Source organism: Macrosteles quadrilineatus, unplaced genomic scaffold (genome assembly GCF_028750875.1).
Source record: "Macrosteles quadrilineatus isolate MER2022 unplaced genomic scaffold, UCM_ALF_1.0 Scaffold_4__1_contigs__length_99947679, whole genome shotgun sequence".
Classification (NCBI taxonomy): domain Eukaryota; kingdom Metazoa; phylum Arthropoda; class Insecta; order Hemiptera; family Cicadellidae; genus Macrosteles; species Macrosteles quadrilineatus.
Genome location: NW_026542597.1, coordinates 79,708,197 through 79,731,337, shown reverse-complemented (window position 1 = coordinate 79,731,337; position 23,141 = coordinate 79,708,197). Strand labels below are relative to the sequence as shown.

Sequence of the window (23,141 nt, the reverse complement as noted above, 5' to 3'; positions counted from 1 at the left end):
AAAGCACGAGTGTAACTGCAATACTAATTTTATACTTTTACGCCAACCCCGTACGAAGGACGGGTACTCTGCTAGTAGAAACATATATTGAAGATTGAAACAACATGACTATGGTTACTCTTGAAACTAGTCGTTGTCTAATTAAATCAGTTTTAAAAGGGTAACTTACTTAGTTTTCAGTTATGTATTTATATATCAAAATAGTAGCCCCAATCACTATAATGTTCATGATAATGCCGCAACCCCTAGGTCCAGCCTGAAGTAATGTGAAAACCAATCCAGGGCTCAGGCCAAGTGTTGTTATAGGGGGAAAAAACAAAAATCACTAATTTTCATAATATTTATATATATATATATATATATTAAAAATTAAAAACAGTTAACAAAGTACCCTTTTTAAATATTTTTTTCATTTTTAATGACGACATGTTTCGGAGACTAAGTCCATTATCAAGTCATATTTACCGTTTTTGCTGCAGTATGACAAAACTCTACACCTAACCCTGGAGAATGATTGTTTTACAAAAATTTCATTATCTTATATATATATACATGTCCGTTAGCACGATAACTCGAGCAAAATTATCCGATTTTGATGAAATTTTGTATAAACGTGTAAATATACATCTATACGAACGAGTTCCCGAACCAGCATGATCCCACAAGTTAAGCTCCTTGAATAAAGAAACACAAAACACAATTTAATAACCAATGATTGAACCAAGTACGATACTCAGCGCTCTGGTGAAATCCCCTACGCAGTACAGTATTGCAGTATTGAAATCAGCCGTTTTTGCTGCAGTATGACGAAACTCTTCACCAAACCCTGGAGAAAGATTGTTTTACAGAAATTTCATTATCTTCACTAGATGTTACCCACGGGCTTCACCCTGTTTGACTTCATAATTATTAATTGGTTAAGTTAAGCTGAAATAAACTAAACAGAATAATGATGATGATGATTTTAATAAGGTAATAAATTGAAATAACACCATACAAATAAGTACAGCTGAGGTATTTTTAACATTAGGGTATGTTTAGCGATGCGAGCAGCGATGCAAGCTGTGATTATTTCTCTGCTCTCATACTGTGTTTATGTTGGAGCTGAGATAGTAGCGTTTTGTCAAGTGGTTGAAGATGAGTGACTCTGAAGAAGAAAATTTAATTTTTTCTTCTTTTTCCATATAGGCCCTACTTTGTATAGAGGGAGAAAGTAATAGACCTTAGACGTTATTGGCTTTTACAATTCAAGGATTAACCAATCATTTTTGTTATAATTTTTCAAAAACCACATATTTTATAATGGGTTTTGAATATTGATATGGTCTTATTTGTTAAGTTCTTTCATGTAATATTTTTTCTTTAGCCTTTTTAGAATTAATTGGAACAGCTGATGATTTTAAAATGATTCATATTGTACAAATAAAACATTCCTTTCTGTTCTTCTTGTAAACATGGTTTACTATTTTTTTCTCTCTAGATGAAAAAAACGAACCTCTATCACAACAAACCTGTTGTGATGGTTTTTGTCCGATTTCGTAAATATTTCCGCCACTAAACTTTCAATATCCATCTTTGCACGACCAACGACACTAGCTGAGAAAAAGGACTGAAGCATTGTCACAGCTACTATCGCTGGTCGGGACCCAAGAGAAATTTAAAGCGCAGCTCCAAAGTAAACAGACCCATTGAAATACACGCACTAATTGTCTAGGCTCTAATGGCATCGCTGCTCTTATCGCTAGTCGCAGCTCCGACATAAACGCACCCTAAGGTATACGGAAAGTTCCCTTTACAAAAAAAATTACGACCTTAAAGGGCAATTTATGAAAAAAACGGATAATTTTGCGCAAGGTTTCTCATCATGACGAAACATTTTAAGTATATTGTTTATGGGATGTTGAGTTGTAGTTTTCTCAAAAGTTCATGAGTACTTTGGCATTTATATATGGATTTCAAATAGCTGTGCATTTTTATAGCTATAAAATGTCCGCTAATTTTGCCGAAGTAAATAGACCTGGTTACCAAAAATACATGAGTTACTATAGTATTATTATTAATATTAATATTTGTTTGTGTTTATCGTGTTATATTTTACTAGAAACATAGCCTACCCAATCCCACTCGGCATACACGTTAACAAAATTTGCTCCCCATGTATTGTTTATGTGAGTTTAATTTGGTTTTTTCACGAGTTTGTTTGGCTCTTCTACCCGACTGATTTTTATGATTGAGGTCTCAAATTGAAAGTATGCAGGCAAAGTTTACTCATAAAGCATTGGCAAATATTTACCTACTGTATTACTCGACCAAAACACAAAATAATTTGATTTATTTTATAATTCTTACTTCAATTTAAGATGTTCACCTGTTATAATTTTATAACCCTATATATTTTAGTCTAAGAACCTTCATTGAAATACTGGCTTTCATCTAAGCTATTATTTATTCAAATCGTACGAGTTACAAGCAAATGCAAGGTGAAAAACCAACATAAAAATTATTTTTCATAAGGTTTTTATATGATTAAAAATTAATAGCTCCAGTACTGGTAATATTTTTTCAATATGTGTTTTTTTTCTCATAAATTTGATTATTTCTCGGATATTATATTTATTTTAAAGCTGCAGAGCAGCATGGGTCCTCTAGTTCTAACCTAAAAACAGAACACTAAAATCAAAATCAATAAACAAACAAATAAGCAAATTTTTTCATTAGCTGGTATAGAAACACTGAAGCCATCCATTAGAAAATGACTGGATCTTTGATAGCCTGTGGGGCCGAGAGGGGTAACTGATATTTTCCTACCGTCCTTGGACCTTAAGCTTTAAAATGAATCCCCAACAGCCATAATACCTCTTTCCTAGCTCGAGATATCTTGTGGGGACCGATTCGCTTACGGAATTAAATATATTAGATACAGTATATTTTATGTATGGTGATGTTTATTGTTTGGGAGAGAGTGTGGAAATGAAATTTCTGCTCCAGGGCGCTCCAAACCTGGCTACGGCACTGTATTTACTGTACTTATTTCAATCAATTTATTTTTAGGTATATATTTAGGTTCTAAGCATGAACTTCGAAAATATAATACACGATACAAAGGTAGAAGTATTCTGTAAACAATTTGATGATAAAAAAATACCTGGCTTGCCATGGTGTTTGGTTCAAAGTTAAAAGCAACAAATAAATAAAGAATCACTTCAAGGCACTATCATCAAGGATAGCTAAGCTCAGGCTCAAACTGATGTAGAATCGCATTATAATATTCTATGGTCAAACTATTTATGAATACCAAGCACACTCTGTGCAAATATTTCAATATCTTAAGTTTTATCCAAAAACCATACAGTCGTGTTTAAAATTAAAGGTTTAGTTTGAATATCAGTTTTGGTGTGTTTCAGGTGCAAAGTGAAGGAGGAAAGTGCACAGCTCAGTTGAATGGTGTTCTGTGTGAATGTGTTAAGTGTAATAAGGTATTTGACTCTGAGGTTCTGCCAAATAATGCAGGTTTCCATCTAGAATATTTTAAATTTGCACTCTGTACCCGAAAAGACAAAAACAATTTAGTTGAACATCTAAGGAAACCACCGGACAATAAGAAAAGGCACCAGTGTAATACATGTGACAAATCATTTTGCAGTGTCTTTTGGTTAAATAATCATGTTTCAAAAGTACATTCAATAGAAAAGCCAGGTAAAACAGAGATTTGTACAATCTGTGAAAAAGGTTTTGTAAGCAAACATGGCTTATCATGCCACATTCGTCAAGTGCATTATAAATTGAAATACCATCCCATTGTTCAATGTAAACTTTGTAACAAGTCATTTTCAGATAAAAGGGGTCTTAAACGACATACTTCTCGGGTGCATGATAAAAAAGAATATCAATGTGGAGAATGTAACAGGGACTTTGGTACTAAATTTGACTTGGTGCATCATATTGAAAAACAACATTTGCCTCAAGAAGAAGAATATAAATGTGCAGATTGTGGTAGAGTGTTTAATTTTAAACAGAAGTTGGTACGACATCTTAGAATGCATCACTCAGGTACAAATCACGGCTACAATTTAATTGAACATCTAAGGAAACCACATGACAATAAAAAAAGGCACCAGTGTAATACATGTGACAAATCATTTTGCAGTGTCTTTTGGTTAAATAATCATGTTTCAAATGTACATTCAATAGAAAAGCCAGATAAAACAGAAATTTGTACAATCTGTGAAAAAGGTTTTGTAAGCAAACATGGTTTAACATGCCACATTCGTCAAGTGCATTATAAATTGAAATACCATCCCATTGTTCAATGTAAACTTTGTAACAAGTCATTTTCAGATAAAAGGGGTCTTAAACGACATACTTCTCGGGTGCATGATAAAAAAGAATACCAATGTGGAGAATGTAACAGGGACTTTGGTACTAAATTTGACTTGGTACATCATATTGAAAAACAACATTTGCCTCAAGAAGAAGAATATAAATGTGCAGATTGTGGTAGAGTGTTTAATTTTAAACAGAAGTTGGTACGACATCTTAGAGTGCATCACTCAGGTACAAATCACGGCTACAATTTAATTGAACATCTAAGGAAACCACATGACAATAAGAAAAGGCACCAGTGTAATACATGTGACAAATCATTTTGCAGTGTCTTTTGGTTAAATAATCATGTTTCAAAAGTACATTCAATAGAAAAGCCAGATAAAACAGAAATTTGTACAATCTGTGAAACAGGTTTTGTAAGCAAACATGGCTTATCATGCCACATTCGTCAAGTGCATTATAAATTGAAATACCACCCCCTTGTTCAATGTAAACTTTGTAACAAGTCATTTTCAGATAAAAGGGGTCTTAAACGACATACTTCTCGGGTGCATGATCAAAAAGAATACCAATGTGGAGAATGTAACAGGGACTTTGGTACTAAATTTGACTTGGTGCATCATATTGGAAGACAACATTTGCCTCAAGAAGAAGAATATAAATGTGCAGATTGTGGTAGAGTGTTTAATTTTAAACAGAATTTGGTACAGCATCTTAGAATGCATCACTCAGGTACAAATCACGGCTGTGAAATATGTGGGAAAATGTTCAAGACTAGAGCAAGATTAGAATTTCATTTCAAAATACACTCTGATGATAAACCGTATGTCTGTCACACTTGTGGCAAAGCATTTAAAAGAGAGTGTAATTTACAGCAGCACGAGCATACACATGCAGACAACAGACCTCATAAATGCAACATTTGTGGAATGACATTTAAACTAAGAACCCATGTCAAACAACACATGGCTGTCCATGGAATCACCAGGAATCACAAGTGTGTTGTCTGTGAGAAGACTTTTGCTAGGAAAAAACAACTGAACACTCATCTGTCAACTCATGGATTGTGATGTACTGTAACAACATCCCTTACACAGCTGTTGTGTTAATTGTGTTAATATGAATAGAGTATGATTATGTTTTTACTAACTATGCTTTTATGATTACCCTATTTACATTACATTTTATAGCCTTTTCAACATCAACGTCAAATTCAGTTTAAGTCAGTCAGTAAGTTTGGTATTTTTGTTAATAAGGTTTCTCACTCAATTGCATCATTTAAAATCCTTTTAGAGTGTTGTAAAGTTTTCTGATGTATATAATAATAATAAAGAATTATTGACTCTCATTATATTTGTGTAGTTAAACCTTTGTAAGACAACTATTGAAGGTTGTAAAAGTTAAGTTATAGTTGGAAAATAAATGTAGACTTTATTTAGATAGAAGATCTATCAAAGAAAAATAAATACCCCCGCCACAGCAAACCTGTTGACTAAGCGAATTTTTAACTTGTCTGATTCATTTTTACTAACAGTAGCTGTTAACCGGTGCACAATAAGCTGTTCTAGCTGCGCTGCAATCCCATGGTTACTTAAAGCCTGGTCCTCTATAAAAAAAAAACTTTTACCCACATGCTTCACCCCTTTTGACTTCATAAGTTAGTATTAATAAAACTATTGATTGGTTAAGTTAAACTCAAATAAACAAAACAGAATACAGTTATACAAACAAATAATCACACCTGATTTTAATCTTACTAAGCTAATATTATAAATGTGAAAGTTTGTGTGTTTGTTTGTTTGAAGTTCAATCACGTATTAACTACTGGACGGATTGGGCTGAAATTTGGCATGATGATAGTTCACATTCGGGATTAACATATAGGTAGGCATTTTCTTATCTCAAAAATCCTTTCAGGCTCTGCCCCAGTGGCTCTGTAGTTCCCCATGTTAACCTTATGAGTATTCATATTTAAAGGGAATTAAAGAATTTAGTCAGCTGTTTCAAATAAAAAAGTTGGTTCTATGATATGCAAAATCATTAAAAAGTTATAATATTTACCAACAGGGTGCAGCACTATATTTTTTTGAATTTATGAAAATAGCTAACTTGAACCACAGACAAGGGAAACAAAGGGAAACTTTTATTTTCCTTAGTCAATGCTTGAACTAAGCAGCAACCTTAGTAGTATGTATGATACGCATTGAGAACTAACTGTCAAAGTAGGATTGTTTACAGTTATGTTTATGTTTTTAAATTCATAAATAATTTGTGATTTTTTGCAATTTTTTTAAAAATTTACTGTAAATTTAAGGAAAAAATTTTTATCAAACTGTGTCCTCCCTCATTGCAATTACAAAGCTTGAGTGTAACTGCAATAAGCATTTTATACTTATATGCCAACCCCGTACAAAGGACGGGTATTCAGCTAGTAAGTTAATAAATTGAAAGGATATAAACAAATAAGTACAGCTGAGGTATTTTTAACATTAGGTATATGGAAAGTTCCCTTTAGAAAGGGATTACAACCTTAAAGGGCAATTTATGAAATAATGGATAGTTTTGCACAAGGTTTCTCGTCATGACGAATATTTTAAGTATATGGTTTAGGGGGGTTTGACTTGTAGTTTTCATAAAAGTTCATGGGGGGATATTTCCATAGATAAAACATATTTGTTCCCAATTTAAATAACATTACATTTAATTTAAAGAGTGCTTAGGTTTGCTGCTACAAGGAAGGTAAAAAGTGTTTTTTGACCAAACATCAATAGCATAATAATGAAATGTATAACTAAATTTAAAAGTTCAAAAAGGCCAATATATAATAAACTGTTTTAATTACAAGCGCTTTCGGAAACTATGTCTCCATCGTCAGGCTGTGTTTAAACTGGTACAAAAAGTTAATATTTACAATAACAAATTAATTTAAAGTAAAGTTAAAACAGATGATGAAATGGATATAGGAAATATTGATTAAAACAATATATATAATACGCTAAGCCGATTTTTGTGAACATAACTCCCTCATTTTTGGACCGATTTTGATGATTAAAGTGTCAAAAAAATTTCCCTGATCTGTAGTTTTGCAAAGTGTTTTTAGTTTTTTGATATCTTTATTAGTTTGGGCAGGATCTTCCATCAAAGTTTGATTTTCTCCCATAAGATTAACATGGGGGAATCTAAATATTTAATTGGAAACTTTGTCTCCACTAATTCGAGAGAACGGCTGGGCGTAGAAACTTGGTAGAGGTGTCCAAAGAAAGGTCTTGGTCTGTAGATGAGTTATCAAAAGAAAAACAAAGTAAGTTCGCTTAGGGCTCTGCCCCAGAAGCCTTTAAAGTTCCCTCCACAGATTTGTTTACATTTTGGTCATGTGGATAATACTTTTTAATAAAACAGCTGTTAATTTTAAAATTTTATTTAAAACAACGCTCATTTATTGGAAGTTACTGGATACTCCCAAAGAAGTATTTGCAATGTTATTTTCTGATTTAAAAATTGATTTTCTTCTGTATCATGTCATGTGTTGCAATATAAAGTTCCATGACACTCTTACAATTATTTCTTATTCAACTATCTTATAATCTATTTTACGGGTTGGAGTCAGCCTTTTTCACACATTTTCCCTATATTTTATCATATTATTCTAGACAGATCATCATAGGTTCATGAGATTATTGTCATACATGCTTTCAATCATTGGAAAAATCTTCGATTGTGTAATACAATACAAAATAACACAAGTGCAGAAGGGCACGGTGCCCATTTGAGCCGTGTTCAGCATATTTTGTTAAATTAATAGTGTTTTATACAGCAACTGGATAAAACATTTTACAATATTTATGTAGAAATATGTGTATGATTTAGAAAGTAGTTAAGCTGGAAGACTGCAATATACTGCAGTCTTTTCAGAGAGGTTACTTCGATGTATTCATTCAGCTTAGTGAAAACATAATGTATAGATATGTATACAAATAAGAACTTGAACACTCAGAGAGCCTTTGAATGTTATTATACTAACGAAAAGGGTTGTGCATGTATACTAGCGCTACTCAGCTACAAAAACCATTTAATTTATCTCTAAAATATATAAAGTGCACTGAGCAGCAGCCTAAAAATCTATGTAACTTACCCATATAATATAGTTACAAAATGCTCAAACTCGCATTGTGACATTTATAATTCAGCTTATATTTCTCCAACATAAAATTCATCTGCAGAAAAATTGTATTGTGCTCTTGCCGTTTCTAATAACATCCAAACACAGAAACCTTGCCTAAAATAGTACCAATCTTGACCAATTATTTGCAGTGGCCTATATTACGGGGCCCACAGGGTTGGTTGGGGGTTGGGTTGGGTGGGTTGGTGTTATTATTGAAAATAACACGACATTTTGGCTGTAAAAATGGCCCAATGAGTAAATACTATTTAAGCAGCTACTGTCATGACAGAAAGGTCATATTCCTTTTAAACTAGATCACATCATCCTTATAAGATACGTTGATTAACAATGCATGTAAACTTCAATATGCGTAAACAGCTAATTTACATAATTTTTTTTCTTTTTGGAAATGCCACATTACTATGTCATTTGCATTATTTGTTGCCAATGAAGCTGCACGACCATATAAATGAGGAGGCCCCTAAGAAGAAATCACGGAAGTGTTTAACTACAAAAGATCCACCAATACGATTTTAATACTATTTAAAGGTTCTTTCAAAGGAAGAGATATCAGATAGCATACTAACAACCCTAATGACGTACAGTATGGGATATATTTTATTCATTGAATGATCAACCATATTTGGTAACTAACGCAATTAATATCATTATTGTTTTTAAACTTATTAATCACTAAACAATTTTACATGTTCAAAATATGTATAATTTCACTCAATTTATCACAGTTAGATGAATTAGCGTAAACCTTGAAAGTAACCGTCGATTTCGACGGGTTTCACCTAGTTTATTACATATTAGCCTTTTTGACCTTTTAAAATTAGTTATACATTTCATTATTCATTGCCAATATCTCTAATATAAGTTGTCAATAGCATGGGATGAAATTCATAAATTTGCTATTAAAATATATCCATAAACAAGTAAACTACAACAACAGTTTTCATTTTCTCCATAAGAATAACATGGGAATTTTTAATTTACACTTTTTTGAATTTTCTCCACAATCATTAAGCATACAACATGCTTTACGAAATCCCTTCCATTAAGATAAGAATCCTTCAGTGAAATCTTGAGCGATCATGGACTGCTGACCCACTTCTCTGACAGTTTGCCCTCGAACACGATGTCCACGCGCTATTAGTCTGCGAACTGTACCAGTATCGAGATAGGGACCCATCTTTTTGGTTCTCTGATAGTCTTGGTACTACTGCATTCTGGGCGTGCAATGCAGCTAAAGTACAAGTGCGGGGTCACGCGAAGGGCCGAGGTTTCGTTTGGGTTCGGTGCAGGGATGTCACTTACTTTAGTGTCTACCTCACTCCCAACGAGGCCATCCGTGACTTTCATGAAAAGATAGACTGCCTGGAAGCGAGCGTGCGGGATACCACAGGACTTGTCGTCGTGGAAGGGGACTTTAATGCTAGGGCTGTCGAGTGGGGAATGACCCTCACCAATTCCCAGGGCAAGTACATTCTGGACTTTGCTGCTAGAGCCAGATGTTCGGTAAACTTGAACATTTTATTTCATCCTCTTTGTTTTACTTAAAACTAACTCTCTTCTCAGCAACATGTGTTTGTTTTCATATTAAATTATTCCTTATAATTATATCGTTAACATATGTTGCATTCAAAATGTAAATAAATCTGAGTTCTTGTTCTCTTGAAACCATTAAATGTGTGTTCATTTTTTCTCCCTTTCATAATCTGAATTTAATACAGTTGAACCTCCTTAGTACGAACCTCGGTAAAACGAATTCCTCGATAAGACGATTTTTTTTTTATCCCCTTGAAACTTTCATAAAGGTCAATGCTAAAAACACCTCTGTACAACGAAGTAATTAGGTTAAAAACCTCCATAAGACGAATTTGTTTGTGACATGGGCTAGGACTGATTAACCTCTATACAACGAATACTCTAAGCACAAAACCTCTACAAGACGAACGGGACCTCTATAAGACGGATTTCTCATAATCTTAACCTCCATAGTACGTAGTTTTCAAAACAAACAGAAGCTTGTCTCAACATGAAACCCCCACCCATCCCTCTTCCTTCCTCAGTCATTGTTTGGCACGTGCCCGTGAACCGTCCAGTGACCTTCCGGCTGGGTTTTTCCCTTGTTTTAGAGTTGTGCAAGTCTTAAGTGTACAGTACAGTATGGCAGGGAAAAAGTCAAAAACGGCACTATCAGTAGAGTTTAAGCGTACAGTTTTGAAGCATGTGGAAGAAAACCCGTTGAAGAAGAAAATCGCCATCGCTAAGGAGTTTAACATCCCTCCAACAACGTTAGCAACCATCATAAAGAATAGAGACAAGTACGATGAAGCAAGTGGACTTTCTAAGTTTTGCAAACGTGCAAAGACCGCTGAATTTCAGGATGTAGATGAGGCCACTTTAAAGTTTTGATACTTAAGTGATTTATAAATAAACCCAATTTTTTTTATTGCTACGACCACGTTTTTCTTACCTAATCATGCATTGAAAAAATAGTACAGTAACTTTAGTAGGCCTACAGTATGTACTGTACACTGTAGATCTAACGGTAACAATGATTCGTATTATAGAGGTTGGCCATAGACATCTTCGTTTTATAGAGGTTATCTTAGAGCGAGGAGAAACCTCTATAAGAAGAATAACAGCAGTATTAAACCTCGATAAAACGACCCTCTTTATTAAGAATACCTCTATAGTACGAATTTTTCCCGTACCCCTTGAAATTCGTCTTATAGAGGTTCAACTGTATTTCCATTTCTCTACATTTCTTACCTCTGGTCCTTCGAACTAATTCTCATTAAAACCTTTCTCATTTCTATTCCCCTTTCTCAATAATTCCTTAATATTTAATTTCATTCTCTACAAATCATTCACCAGACTCTTCGTCAACGAGGGCAACACGCCAACTTTCCACCACCCTGGGATGCGGGGTACGATCCCAGACATTACCCTTGCATCTGAGTCCCTTTTGCCGAGGATCAGAGCCTGGAGAGTCCTGGAGGATTACACGGCCAGTGACCACCATTGTATAATTTTTAATGTCCTGGATGGTCATCAGTGACAAATAGCCGCGTTTCGTCAAGTGTCCGTAAGATTTAACATTAAAACCTCTCGCTAACTGGCGTGGCTCATGCAGAGGCGTTAGTTTCATCCACGATGGAACTGATTGTCTCGGCCTACAATGAGTCTATGCCTCGTAGGAGATACCGGTGCAATAAGCGTGTATATAGTTTTACTGGTGGACTGCCGAGATTGCGGAATTGTATCGAGCAGCATTGAGAGCCAGAAGACTTGCTACCAGGGCTAGAGAACCCCTTGACATACGTCGTGTAAGTCGGATCCTTATAGGGTGGCTAGGAGGTCTCTTCGTCGAGCCATCAATCGAAATGCAGTTGCTGGGTGACATTAAGGGACGATGTCCATTCCAACCCATGGGGCCTGGGTTACAAAGTTGTAACCAGGAAACTTGGCAACCGATCTCCACCTTCCGTCATGGACGGGGTCACCACGGAGAGAATAGTCGAGTCCCTTTTCCCGGCTCACACGTTGCGTCCTGCCCACTGCGGGATTTCAGAAGGGTGGACAACATCCCACTTTTCAGCTCTGAAGGGATGGAGGCAGCCGTCCTATCCCTGAAGAACAATAAGGCTCCTAGACCCAATGGGGTACCCGGCGAAATGAAATGAAATTAATTAAATGAAAATTGTCTACTCTTGAGCGTTTTTCATATTACAACATGTTTTTCAAAACAGCTCACGTCAACTTAAATAACATAAAACAATGGCAACTTTCAAATCTTAAGTTAGGCTAATTAAAAATTAAAATATACGCGTCCTCAAGAAGATTTTGACTACCAACCCCTTGATCCTTTTGAGCATGCACAATGCCTGCCTGGTCGAAGGTCTTTTTTGCCGATGTGCGAAATCCATTTAATTCCGCGAGGTGGTGTGAAATACTGGAATGTGAGAACACTCGTGCGCATAAAAGAGCATTATCTCCGGTTCCACCTCCTCATGTATGACACTACGGACGGCCCGCGGAAGATGAGTTTCACTTCTGGTGCTGCCCAAGGTTCTATACTCGGACCATACCTCTAGAATGTCACTTATGACAGCCTTCTGAGGTCTGAAATGCCTGAGGAAACTGTATTGGTTGGGTACGCAGATGACGTTGCAGTTTTGATAGCTGCACGTAGCGTTGGGCTGGCTCAGCTAAAGCTGAACCGAGTTATGCATACCATAAACGCATGGATGGCAGACCACGGCCTCTCGCTTGCTTTAAGAAAACCGAGATCGTGATTTTGGCAAAAAACGGATTGACACTATCGTTGAGGGTGGGGGCCATCAAGGTCCAAACCGTTTGTTCTGCCAAGTACCTTGGGGTTTTGGTGGACAGCAAGCTTAGCTGACAGGATCAGATCTTCCGTATAGCGGAAAAGGCCGCTAGGGTGATTTCTTCTCTTAGATGGTTGGTTGATGGTCAATGTCGGAGGGCCGCGGTCTAGTTGTAGAAGGCTATTAATGTCTTCCGTCCAGTCCGTACTCTTGTACCGTGTGGAGGTGTGGGCAGACGCTCTCAATAAGGAGGTATACAGGATGCAACTCGCCCAAGTACAGTGTCAGGCAGCACTAAGGGTAGCATCTGCCTGCTGAACAGTGTCCGAGCCCGCCGTCCTGGTGGTTGCTGTAGTCAACCCCGTCAAACTTTTGGCAGCGGAGAGAAAGGCATTTTACCACTATTTGGAAAACTTGCTAAAAGAGATTTGGAAAGAGTATTTCTTTCAAAAACTTATAATAAAACCATCCATTTTCGTAAGACTGAGAGTCTTCTATTTATATGTAAAGATTATGAAAGGGTTTTAACCAGGAAAAAACCTTAAAAGGCATACAGTAATGGTCCATTCAAGAGAATATCATTATAAATGTTCTGAATGTCTAAAAGTGGTTAAAAACAAACAAAAACATCATTATCACATCCAAACATCACATCATTAAAGAAAGGTTGTGTATTGTTCAAGATTTCTCTGAATATTTGTGTGTGTGTTTACCTAAATGTTCAAAATAGTTCTTCAATATAGTACCAGATTTATCTGGATCGATCTCTCTAACTATGGAAATGTGTAATAATGGTTGGTCTAGAATGTTTTAGATAGGATATCCCAGATTCTCCTAAAATGTTCTAATTCTAGATTTTTCTTAAAATATTTCAGAGTACCTATATCCAAAAAGCGTCATCAAGAGATTTAAAAAGCCTAAGGACAAGAGATTATTATTCTCAAAATATTATAGGAATTGAATGCTCAGAAAAATAACCACAACGGCTTTTGAGTTTTAACACGTTCGCTGCGGGTGGGTCAGTACTGACCCACGGTGATCGCATCGTTCATGCGGCCGGGTCAATATTAACCCACACTGCAGTGCATCAATCTCTTGCTCAGTGTGAGCCTAGCGTCGGTCGAAGGTGGACCTACACCACGTTAGCGTGTAGTGTGTGACTTGCTTTGTTCACCGTTGAGTTGGTTCCCGCGTCTCGCTCCCGCCGAGGCGGCTGGGTCGGTACTGACCCACGTTACTGTGAACGCCCCTCGCTGTGCTACTATTGTGTGCTTTATGACGTCATGTTCAATTTCAATTAACTTTTAAACTATTTTATTTCAATAATATTAACCTTTTATCTTTGTTCAATATTTCAATTTTTTTTATTCCGGTTCTTGATGGGTCAGCACTGACCCATGTATATGACGTCACATTATGTAGTCATAATCAATTCCAATCAATTGATATACTATTTTATGTTGATTATTTTATGATATTGACTACATATGTCTTTAGAACATATACTTTTAGTGACATATATAATGTATTCAGTGACATTTCCATTTTTTTCTGACTCTGGCTCCTGATGGGTCAGTACTGACCCATTAGTAGGGGCCTATGAAGTCACTTTTTGACGTCATATTCACTTCCGATCGTATTGTATAATATTGTATTTCAATAAGGACAAAAAAAGGAATGTTAAACAACAATAAAGTTTTTTAGCAATACAATTTGATTTGATAAATTCCTTTAGCAGTGAACGTGTTAAGTAAAAGAGTTACAACAAGCCAAAAAGGTTTAAACTAAAGAGCAATAAAAAAATATGCAGAGGAATGGCCATAGTAGGCCAATAACACTTTACAAACGAATGGTTAGAGTTTCAAGAATTTTGTTATCATGCAAGAGAAAATGAATACAGAATGAAATATTGCAATGCAAGTACACTATGAGGATTAAAATGCAGGTGGGTGAAGTATGAAAAGGAGAGTTCAGATTAATTATGCTAATATGAAATGAGTGATACCTAGACACTTAGATGCTATATTGTTGATTTCGAATGAGTTATTACCCATGTAGCACAGATGGTTGGGCCAACGTTGGTAAATTGTGGAGCCACACAGTTGGCCAACGGTAGAAATGTCACCTCTTTAAACTGTTTTCCAGCCAACCTTTGTCCAACAATGGCCCAACCAAAATTATTTCACACAAAATAATAAAGATTTAGTACGAAAAGCATAATTATTAGTTGAGTAAATTGATTAAATAGTTCATAAAAACAAATTTTGAAAAAAAGCTGGAACAAAATTTTTTGGCCCAGACGGGTCTCGAACCCGGGTCCTTCGCCTTATGAGCCTCTTACCTTACCACTGAGCTATCTGTGATTGTTGATACAGAGAGTTTTCAAGTGGTGAAAGAGTAGCCGACAGTTGCAATGGTCGCAATACTTCAAACATTTTTGATACTACACAGTATAATATGATTCTGTTAATCTGTTAAGGCATCATAAGTAGTAATTTTTTTTTTTTTGAGTTAGAGAGGATACTGGTATTTGAATATAGATTAATTAATTACAGTTAGATTATTAATGCTATTATAATTGACTGTTATATGATTAATTACTATTTCCCCTTAAATTGTTGCAAATAAGTTAAAGAATATTAATTTAAAAAATATTTGCATTATTATAATTATTAAAATTCATTGTTGTAGCCCCGGAACTGTAATATATAAAATATCTGGTTTTACAATACCTTTATCAGTTCCAAAAACTTTTGGAAACTTTTGGAACTGATAAAGGTATTGTAAAACCAGATATTTTATTATAATTATGTTGTGAAAGCTAGACCCAGAGAATGAAAGTCGTGTAAACTCAACTATGGACCATCGTTGGTCCAACAAAAGTATCTTTTGTTGGTCCAACGGAGTGAAAAACGGTTGGACAACGGTTGGCTTGATGTATGATACCCAACAATGCATATTAATGTATTTCATTAACAATGAACCGATGTTGGTCCACAGTTGTAAATATTGGTTGGCCCAACTACGAGATATACAGTTGGACAACGGTTGGTTGGTTGTGGAAGCTCCAACCAACCATCGACCAACTGTCCCACAGTTGGCCAACGTTGGCCCAACCATCTGTGCTACATGGGTATTGTGCATTGCATTTTGACCCGGGCAACGCAGAGTTTCACCAACTATTTAACTAGTTCTAACTAGGTATTTCATCTCTTGAAAATTACATAAATCTAATGATTTTCAGGATTTCAACATCTTGGTGGATGATCTTCTGAAAGACAGTGCAAACCCTAACAGTGATGTAAGAGTAGAATCTGAACCGGACACAGAGGAACCTGAAGATAATGTTCAAGACTTAGTAGAGTCTCGGGATGCTGAGCCCAATCCATCTGACACTGAGTCTAATCTATCCGACGCTGAGCGTAATCCATCCGATGATGAGCCTAATCCATCTGACACTGAGCCTAATCCATCCGATGCAGAGCCTGATCCATCCAATGCTGAGCGTAATCCATCCAATGCTGAGCCTAATCCATCTCATGCTGAGCCTAATCCATCCAATGCTGAGACTAATCCATCTCATGCTGAGCCTAATCCATCCAATGCTGAGCGTGATCCATCCAATGCTGAGCCTGATCCATCCTGTGCTGAGCCTGATCCATCGGATGATGAGATTTCTACAATTCAGGTTAGTTTCAAATGAACAGATTTTTTATTTGAAAACAAAATTGTATTTTGAATTAAATCAGTCATCAAAACTGTTTGCAGATTTGTTGGCAACTAGTGATGTTGAATTCCAAATTAAATCCCAAATATCTAATCCCACAAATCTAAATACAAAAAAATGTTATCCGGAAAATAATGTATACGTTTAATATAGTTTAGTTTATTTTGAGTAAGTTATAAAACTATATAATCTGATTCAGGTTATGATTTAACCTATAAATCTGATACGGCTTTGTCTCTTTATTGTCAAATAGCCAATAGGCTACCCTGTGGAGACCTAAGTACAGGAACCGATATTTTTACTATAATTTCTCGGTACTGATAGATATGCTATGAACCGGTAGTATCAAGAATTCTTTTGAGGTACTGACACATCACTATTAGTTATTGTACAGTTTTGCTCTAAAACGTGCGCTATGATACTGTATCTGTATTTTAGTAGGTCTAATAATATTACGTATCTTTAACCGAAAATTTTGAAATTCGGCTAAGGCCTCTTTAACTAGGCCAATCCCAACTTTTTGAAAAAGATCAACATTGTCATCTATGAAATCTCAAATAATAGCTATCTGACATTTTCTAACAAAAAACTCATTAATCATTAATTTAAGACAAACTTAGGAAGAATACATTTTCCCCATCCAAATAGTTTCCCCATCTATGGATGGATTTCCTAAAGGTGGATAACAGTGTAGACACTTTCTGATATTCTTTTTTATTTCATCCTCTAACTTTCTATTTTCGTTTTGTACAATTTGAATTGCTGCCTGAAGATTTTTGATTTCCTACTTACTTTGGTCTAGTTCTTGTTTAACAATCTTTGTTAAGTGTAGTCTTCTTTGCGAGATTTCTTGAGTTCATTGTTATATTGTTGTATTAACTGATTTTCCAATCCAACACACTTATTCGTCAGCGTTAACAAATTTAAATTGTCGTTTGAGTGGTCTTCATTTACAGATGTAGATCCACAAGCTTGGTGGGATAATGGTGTAGAGGATTAACCACATACAGTCATTAACCATAGTCAATATTTTTACCAATATAAATTATGCCTATTTCAATGTAATTGGATTCAATACTCACCTGTCAGACCATGATAGTAAACTCTTTGTAATAAATGGTAAAAATGATAGTCCTGATAATGCTGTGTTTCTTGAATACTCTAGGAACTTTAGCACTAAAAATATTGATAATTTTATTCAAGCACTTAGCCTTGAAACTTGGCTTGATGTATTTTTTGCTCCTGCGGAGTCAAAGTATGATGTGTTTCACAAACTTTTTATGTACTATTTTGAGTTGTGTTTTCCTAAGAAATTATGTAGAAAATATAGACATTGAAGGTGGTTTTTTGAAGAGCTAAAGATTGAAAAACAATCAATTATTGAGTTTGCTAATAATGCTAGAATCCTAAAAAACAAAACACTATGTACAAACAACTAAGACAGAAGAATAAAATGTTTAGAAATAAAGTTACAGCTCCAAAAAAAAAAATATAATAAAATAAACAACTCAAATAACATGAACCATTGGCAAATTAGTAACACTGAAGTTTGTAAGGCAAAAGCAGATAACCATATTACTAGTGTTCGTATTAACAATCAATGCTTTTCAATTCAATAATTATTTTACTGATTTGGTTGACACAAACATTGTTACTAACTTGGGCTGACTAAATCTAAAAAAAATACCTTTATGCAGACGATGCAAATCTACCACTAATTCTGAAGAGGAAATTGAAAAGACAGCTAAAGCTAATCTCGATATACTTTCCAATTTTTTTCAAAACAATCAGTTACTTTTGAATCCAGATAAAACAAAGTTCATAAATTTTGAGACCCGTCAGACAAGACTTTCAATTAATCCTTCACTAGACATTAATCAGAAACCCATTCAAGAAATACAAAATATTAAATTCTTTGGCCTTGAAATGGATAAAATCTAACTTTGGAATTCTCACGCAAACAAAGTTATGATAAAACTGTATCCGGTCTATTTGCTTTAGCTAGATTAAAACATCTTTTTAATCAAGTAACATTAAAATCAATATACTTTTTGTACATACTTAATTTAATTCTTTTGATATCTCATTATGGCGCTACATCTATCAATAACTTAGAAACAATCCTAAAATTACATAAAAGAGCTATAAGAATTATTTTGGACCTTGACTCAAATACTCCAAAAGACATTTTAGATCATTAAAAATATCGTAATGACAGTACAGTATATGGATTGTACATCTATGAAACAGTTTTTTTTTTTTTTTTTTTTTTATAAACAACGTTCTCAATTGGCATTAACTGGTGAACACCACCACTACAATACCAGGAACAAAATCAACATTTGCTTTAAACCGCCACAGATTAGAACTTTACAGTAAAAAACCAAGTTAAACCGGATCAAAATTTTACAACAAAATTCCAAGTGAAATAAAATCGGCAAAAAGGATGCATTGCACGACGTCCAAGTGCCACGACGTCCAATAATATTTATTCAGTGCCACGACGTCCAAAACATCATTTTTGAGTTGTTGCACGACGTCCAAGTGCCACGACGTCCAAAAGTACAGTAACTGCCAAAAATATAGTCTTTCTACAAGCTTTGGACGTCGTGGCACTTGGACGTCGTGAAACAGCGCACTATAGGATTGTAAAAAAGTAACATGTGCACGACATCCAAAGTCTCTGCCAGTTGCATGACGTCCAAGTGCCACGACGTCCAATAAATATTTGACTGTTGCACGACGTCCAATATAGCTCAGCGCTGTTGCACGACGTCCAAGCTCCTTCATGATGACCGATTACGATGACCGGCTACTTGCCGAACAGTGTTCTCTCGTGTAAAATGCTTATGGAACGTTTATTAGTTATATATACATGGGTGTATGTTCTTGTTCAGAAATATATATACTATGAATATTTGAACCATAAATTGAAACATCATAAAATAAAAATAAACATTAAAAGAAAAAATAAACAAGGCTATAGTTGGAAAACTATAAGGTTTACATGGTTTGAAAAATGATGACTTTTTTTAACAACCTATTATGTTTGGAGTGGGCTTTTAAATACTTATTTTTTCAAGATTAGATGAATGTACATTGATCAACATGATCTTTGAAAACTATTTTTTATACCCTCATTTTAATTTGTAGTAGTATAAAGAATAGAATGCCTTTTTCGAACTGTTTTTTAGGCTTCAATTAAATGTTCTTATGTCGCAAATATGTTTATTAATAGTATTCACTTAACATTGACTTAATTTTATTTCAATAAATTTTGTGTTTGTGTTTTTGCTACACCACTTATTAAACTGCAACCAATGAGAATATCATATAAATAAGTTGTACACAGGTTTATTTTGTTTCCCCAACTCTAAAATACAACGCACACGAATTGAAAATGTTATAGGTTTAATAGTACTGTAGCGAATCGAATATCAATAAAGTTAACGTATAACAATAAATTTACATATTCCTAGATTATAATCGAATGTGCTTACGAAGGAACACCACAACCTCAAAATTCAACATACAGTATATTTACTCAAGATTTATTGTTTTCATATAGCACAGTTGATGTTGCCGACTAGCGTGGGAGCGGAAGTCCTGATAAAGGCTGGTTCTCGGAAAAGTAATAAACTTGTAGTTTGAATGAAACATTTTTTTAATTTTGTACAGGATTCATGGGATTCTCATTATCAAGTACAAACTGCAAAATGTGTGTCGAAGGTCTGATTAGACCTTCAGCGACTGATCCGTTTTTACCTTCCTTTAATTTATTCTTTTTCATGTTGTGCTTCATGTAACATACAAAGACTAGAGAGCCGCTCATGCCCTCGACAAATAAATTAACATTTTCGCACAAATACAAATCAATATCGTCATTAGACAAGAATTAAAAAATAAAATTTATAAACAAAACCTACCACGGCATATTCTTGAACAAGTGTGCCTACAAACCTACGATAAGCATGTTTGTTATTATAATACTTAACCTACAAATGCTATGACTTAGGGCATACCTGCTTTCCTAGATAAAACATGCGAACTAATTGCGAGTGCGACGTGAACTTAGAAAAAGACTATATCAGATATAGTACAACAAATCCTTAGTACCAGTTGCGAATAATTTGACTTGAGCTGGCTTGAGTCCATGATTAACTCTGACTCAAAAAATCACTAATTTTCTGAGCCAGGTGATGGCCAAGTTATCCAGACTTCCGGGTTATCGAGACCCGAGTTTGCGGGACTCTACTGTAATAAGTTAGTTCTCAATGGAAATAAATAAATTCATTTAATCATTCATTTAATTTGCAACCAAAAGGTGAGTGAGCGTAGCGAACGAACTTCAACCTGGAAGCGAGTTAGCGCAGCGAACCAGCTAACCTGAAGGCAAGTGAGCGGAGCGAACGAGCTCCAACCTACAGGTGAGTGAGCGTAGCGAACGTACTTCAACCAGGACGTGATTGAGACATGCGAACGAGCTCACTTGTGAAGTTAAACGGGGCAAAGCCCGCGGGTACAGCTAGTAGATCATAAACATAAACAAATGAAATAACTAAGTAATAAGTAACAATCATATACTAATGAAATTACATTAACATATGGTTTGACAGCTACATTTAAGTAATGTAAAATAATGTTTACATTCGGGCTAGTAACATCATTATTTTAAATTTATAATCCTTACCCTCTCTGTTCTAATATTCGTGCATTATTTAATACTAGGTGAAACCCGTCGAAATCAACGGTTACTTTCAAGGCTTACGTTAATTCATCTAACTGCGATTAATTGGGTTAAATACACATATTTTGAGCATTTAGCATTGTTTAAAGAGTAATAAGTGTAAAAAAAAACCAATAATGATATTAACTGCATTAGTTGCCAAATATAGTTGATCATTCAATGAATAAAATATTTCCCATACCGTACGCCATCAGAGTTATTATTAGTATGTTATATGGTAGAATATCTCTTCCTTTGGAAGAACCTTTAAATAGTATTAAAATCGTATTGGTGGATCTTTTGTAGTTAAACACTTCCGTGATTTCATCAATGTAATATGATTTTATATGAAAAGAAAATATTTTTTGGGAAGACATATTCTAACTTCATAATGGAGGTATATCCGTTACAGTGTAAGTTTGATTTTTCCTTCGCGTCGCGTCAGTTCATATCGTACTTCTGTGCCAATGAATGAACCCTCTAGCACAGTTTTGAGAAATTGATTTTGGGGTTACTTTTTAAGCTGGAATTCCTTGACATGGGGGTTGTCAGTTAGTTGTCTCAGCCTTATCAATAACATAAAGTTGTCAATATAATCTCTCTATGGAATGTTAGGTGTAGTGGAATACTTGAAGTGAAGTTGACTTTTATTCTTGAACTGTTAGGGGCCACCGAGTTCATATAGTCTTGCGGCTTCATTGGCAACAAATAATGCAAATGACATAGCAATGGGACATTTCCAAAAAGCAAAAATACCGTAGATTGGCAGTTACGTATATATTGACGTTTACATATTGTTAATCAACGTATCTTATGAAGGATTTTGTAATCTAGTTTAAAAGGAATATGACCTTTCTGTCATGACAGTAGCTGCTTTAATAGTATTTCCTTTTGTACCATATTTTACAGCCAAAATGTCGTGTTATTTTTCAATGATGTTACCTACTCAGTGCGCCAAAGTCCGTAATATAGGCAGGCGCAAATAATTTGTCAAGATGGGTACAATTTTAGGCAAGGTTTCTATGTTTGGATATTATTAGACACGATAAGAGCAGATATTTCTACATAAATATTTGATATGTGTAGAATAATATGATCAAATGTAGGCAAAAGTGGACTATTCATACAACAACTTCTGTATCCAATAGTCAATGGTAGAATTCAGTAACTCCCAATAAATGTGTGTTGTTTGAAATACAATTTAAAAATGAACAGCTGTTTCGTTAAAAAGTATTATTCACATGGCCAAAGTGTAAACAACTCTGTGGAGGGATCTTTAAAGGCTTCTGGGGCAGAGTCCTAAGGGATTTTGCTTAGTTTTTCTTTTAATAACTCATCTACAGACCAAGACACCCCTACCAAGTTTCTTCGCCGAGCCGTTCTCTCAAATTTAGTGGGGACAAAGTTTCCAATTAAATATTTAGATTCTCCCATGTTAATCTTATGGGAGAAACTCTAACTTTGATAGCCTGTGGGGCAAAGCCCGAGGATTTTCATTACAGAAATTAGTGAAAGGGGGCGTCTACACAAAAAATTCTTTATTTTGACACGTCGTTTGTAAAAATCCGTCCATTATTAACGGAGGAGTAGTGTTTCGTAGAAATTGCCTTCACGTATTATACGTATATAAGGATGTTTGAACCAGCTGTGTGGAATTGTGAAATCAAAATTCATTTGACAGTTTACATTTTTAAATTATGTAGGTTTGCTCTTGTTACCATGGATACCATGGATTATGTAAAATACCATGAATTGTATTCTTTAGTTGGGAAATAAACATCATTTCATTTCATTTTTTTTTTCATTTCACCATCAATCATTATTTTAAAATCTCTTACCTCAAATTTTTGAAAG

General features: G+C 34.9%; 1 protein-coding gene across 2 annotated transcripts in view; it reads left to right on the top strand.

Moving 5' to 3' along the window:
* LOC128991483 (zinc finger and BTB domain-containing protein 41-like) overlaps positions 1-23,141 on the top strand; it is a 278,309-nt gene that overhangs the window by 38,036 nt on the left and 217,132 nt on the right. Inside the window, exons 7-8 of one of the 2 annotated variants that reach the window (XM_054414399.1) lie at positions 3,405-3,476; positions 16,079-16,522. In XM_054414399.1, the coding sequence (XP_054270374.1) occupies positions 3,405-3,476; positions 16,079-16,522 (516 nt within the window). The remainder of the gene's footprint in view (positions 1-3,404; positions 3,477-16,078; positions 16,523-23,141) is intronic. The other variant, XM_054414396.1, reaches the window with a different exon arrangement.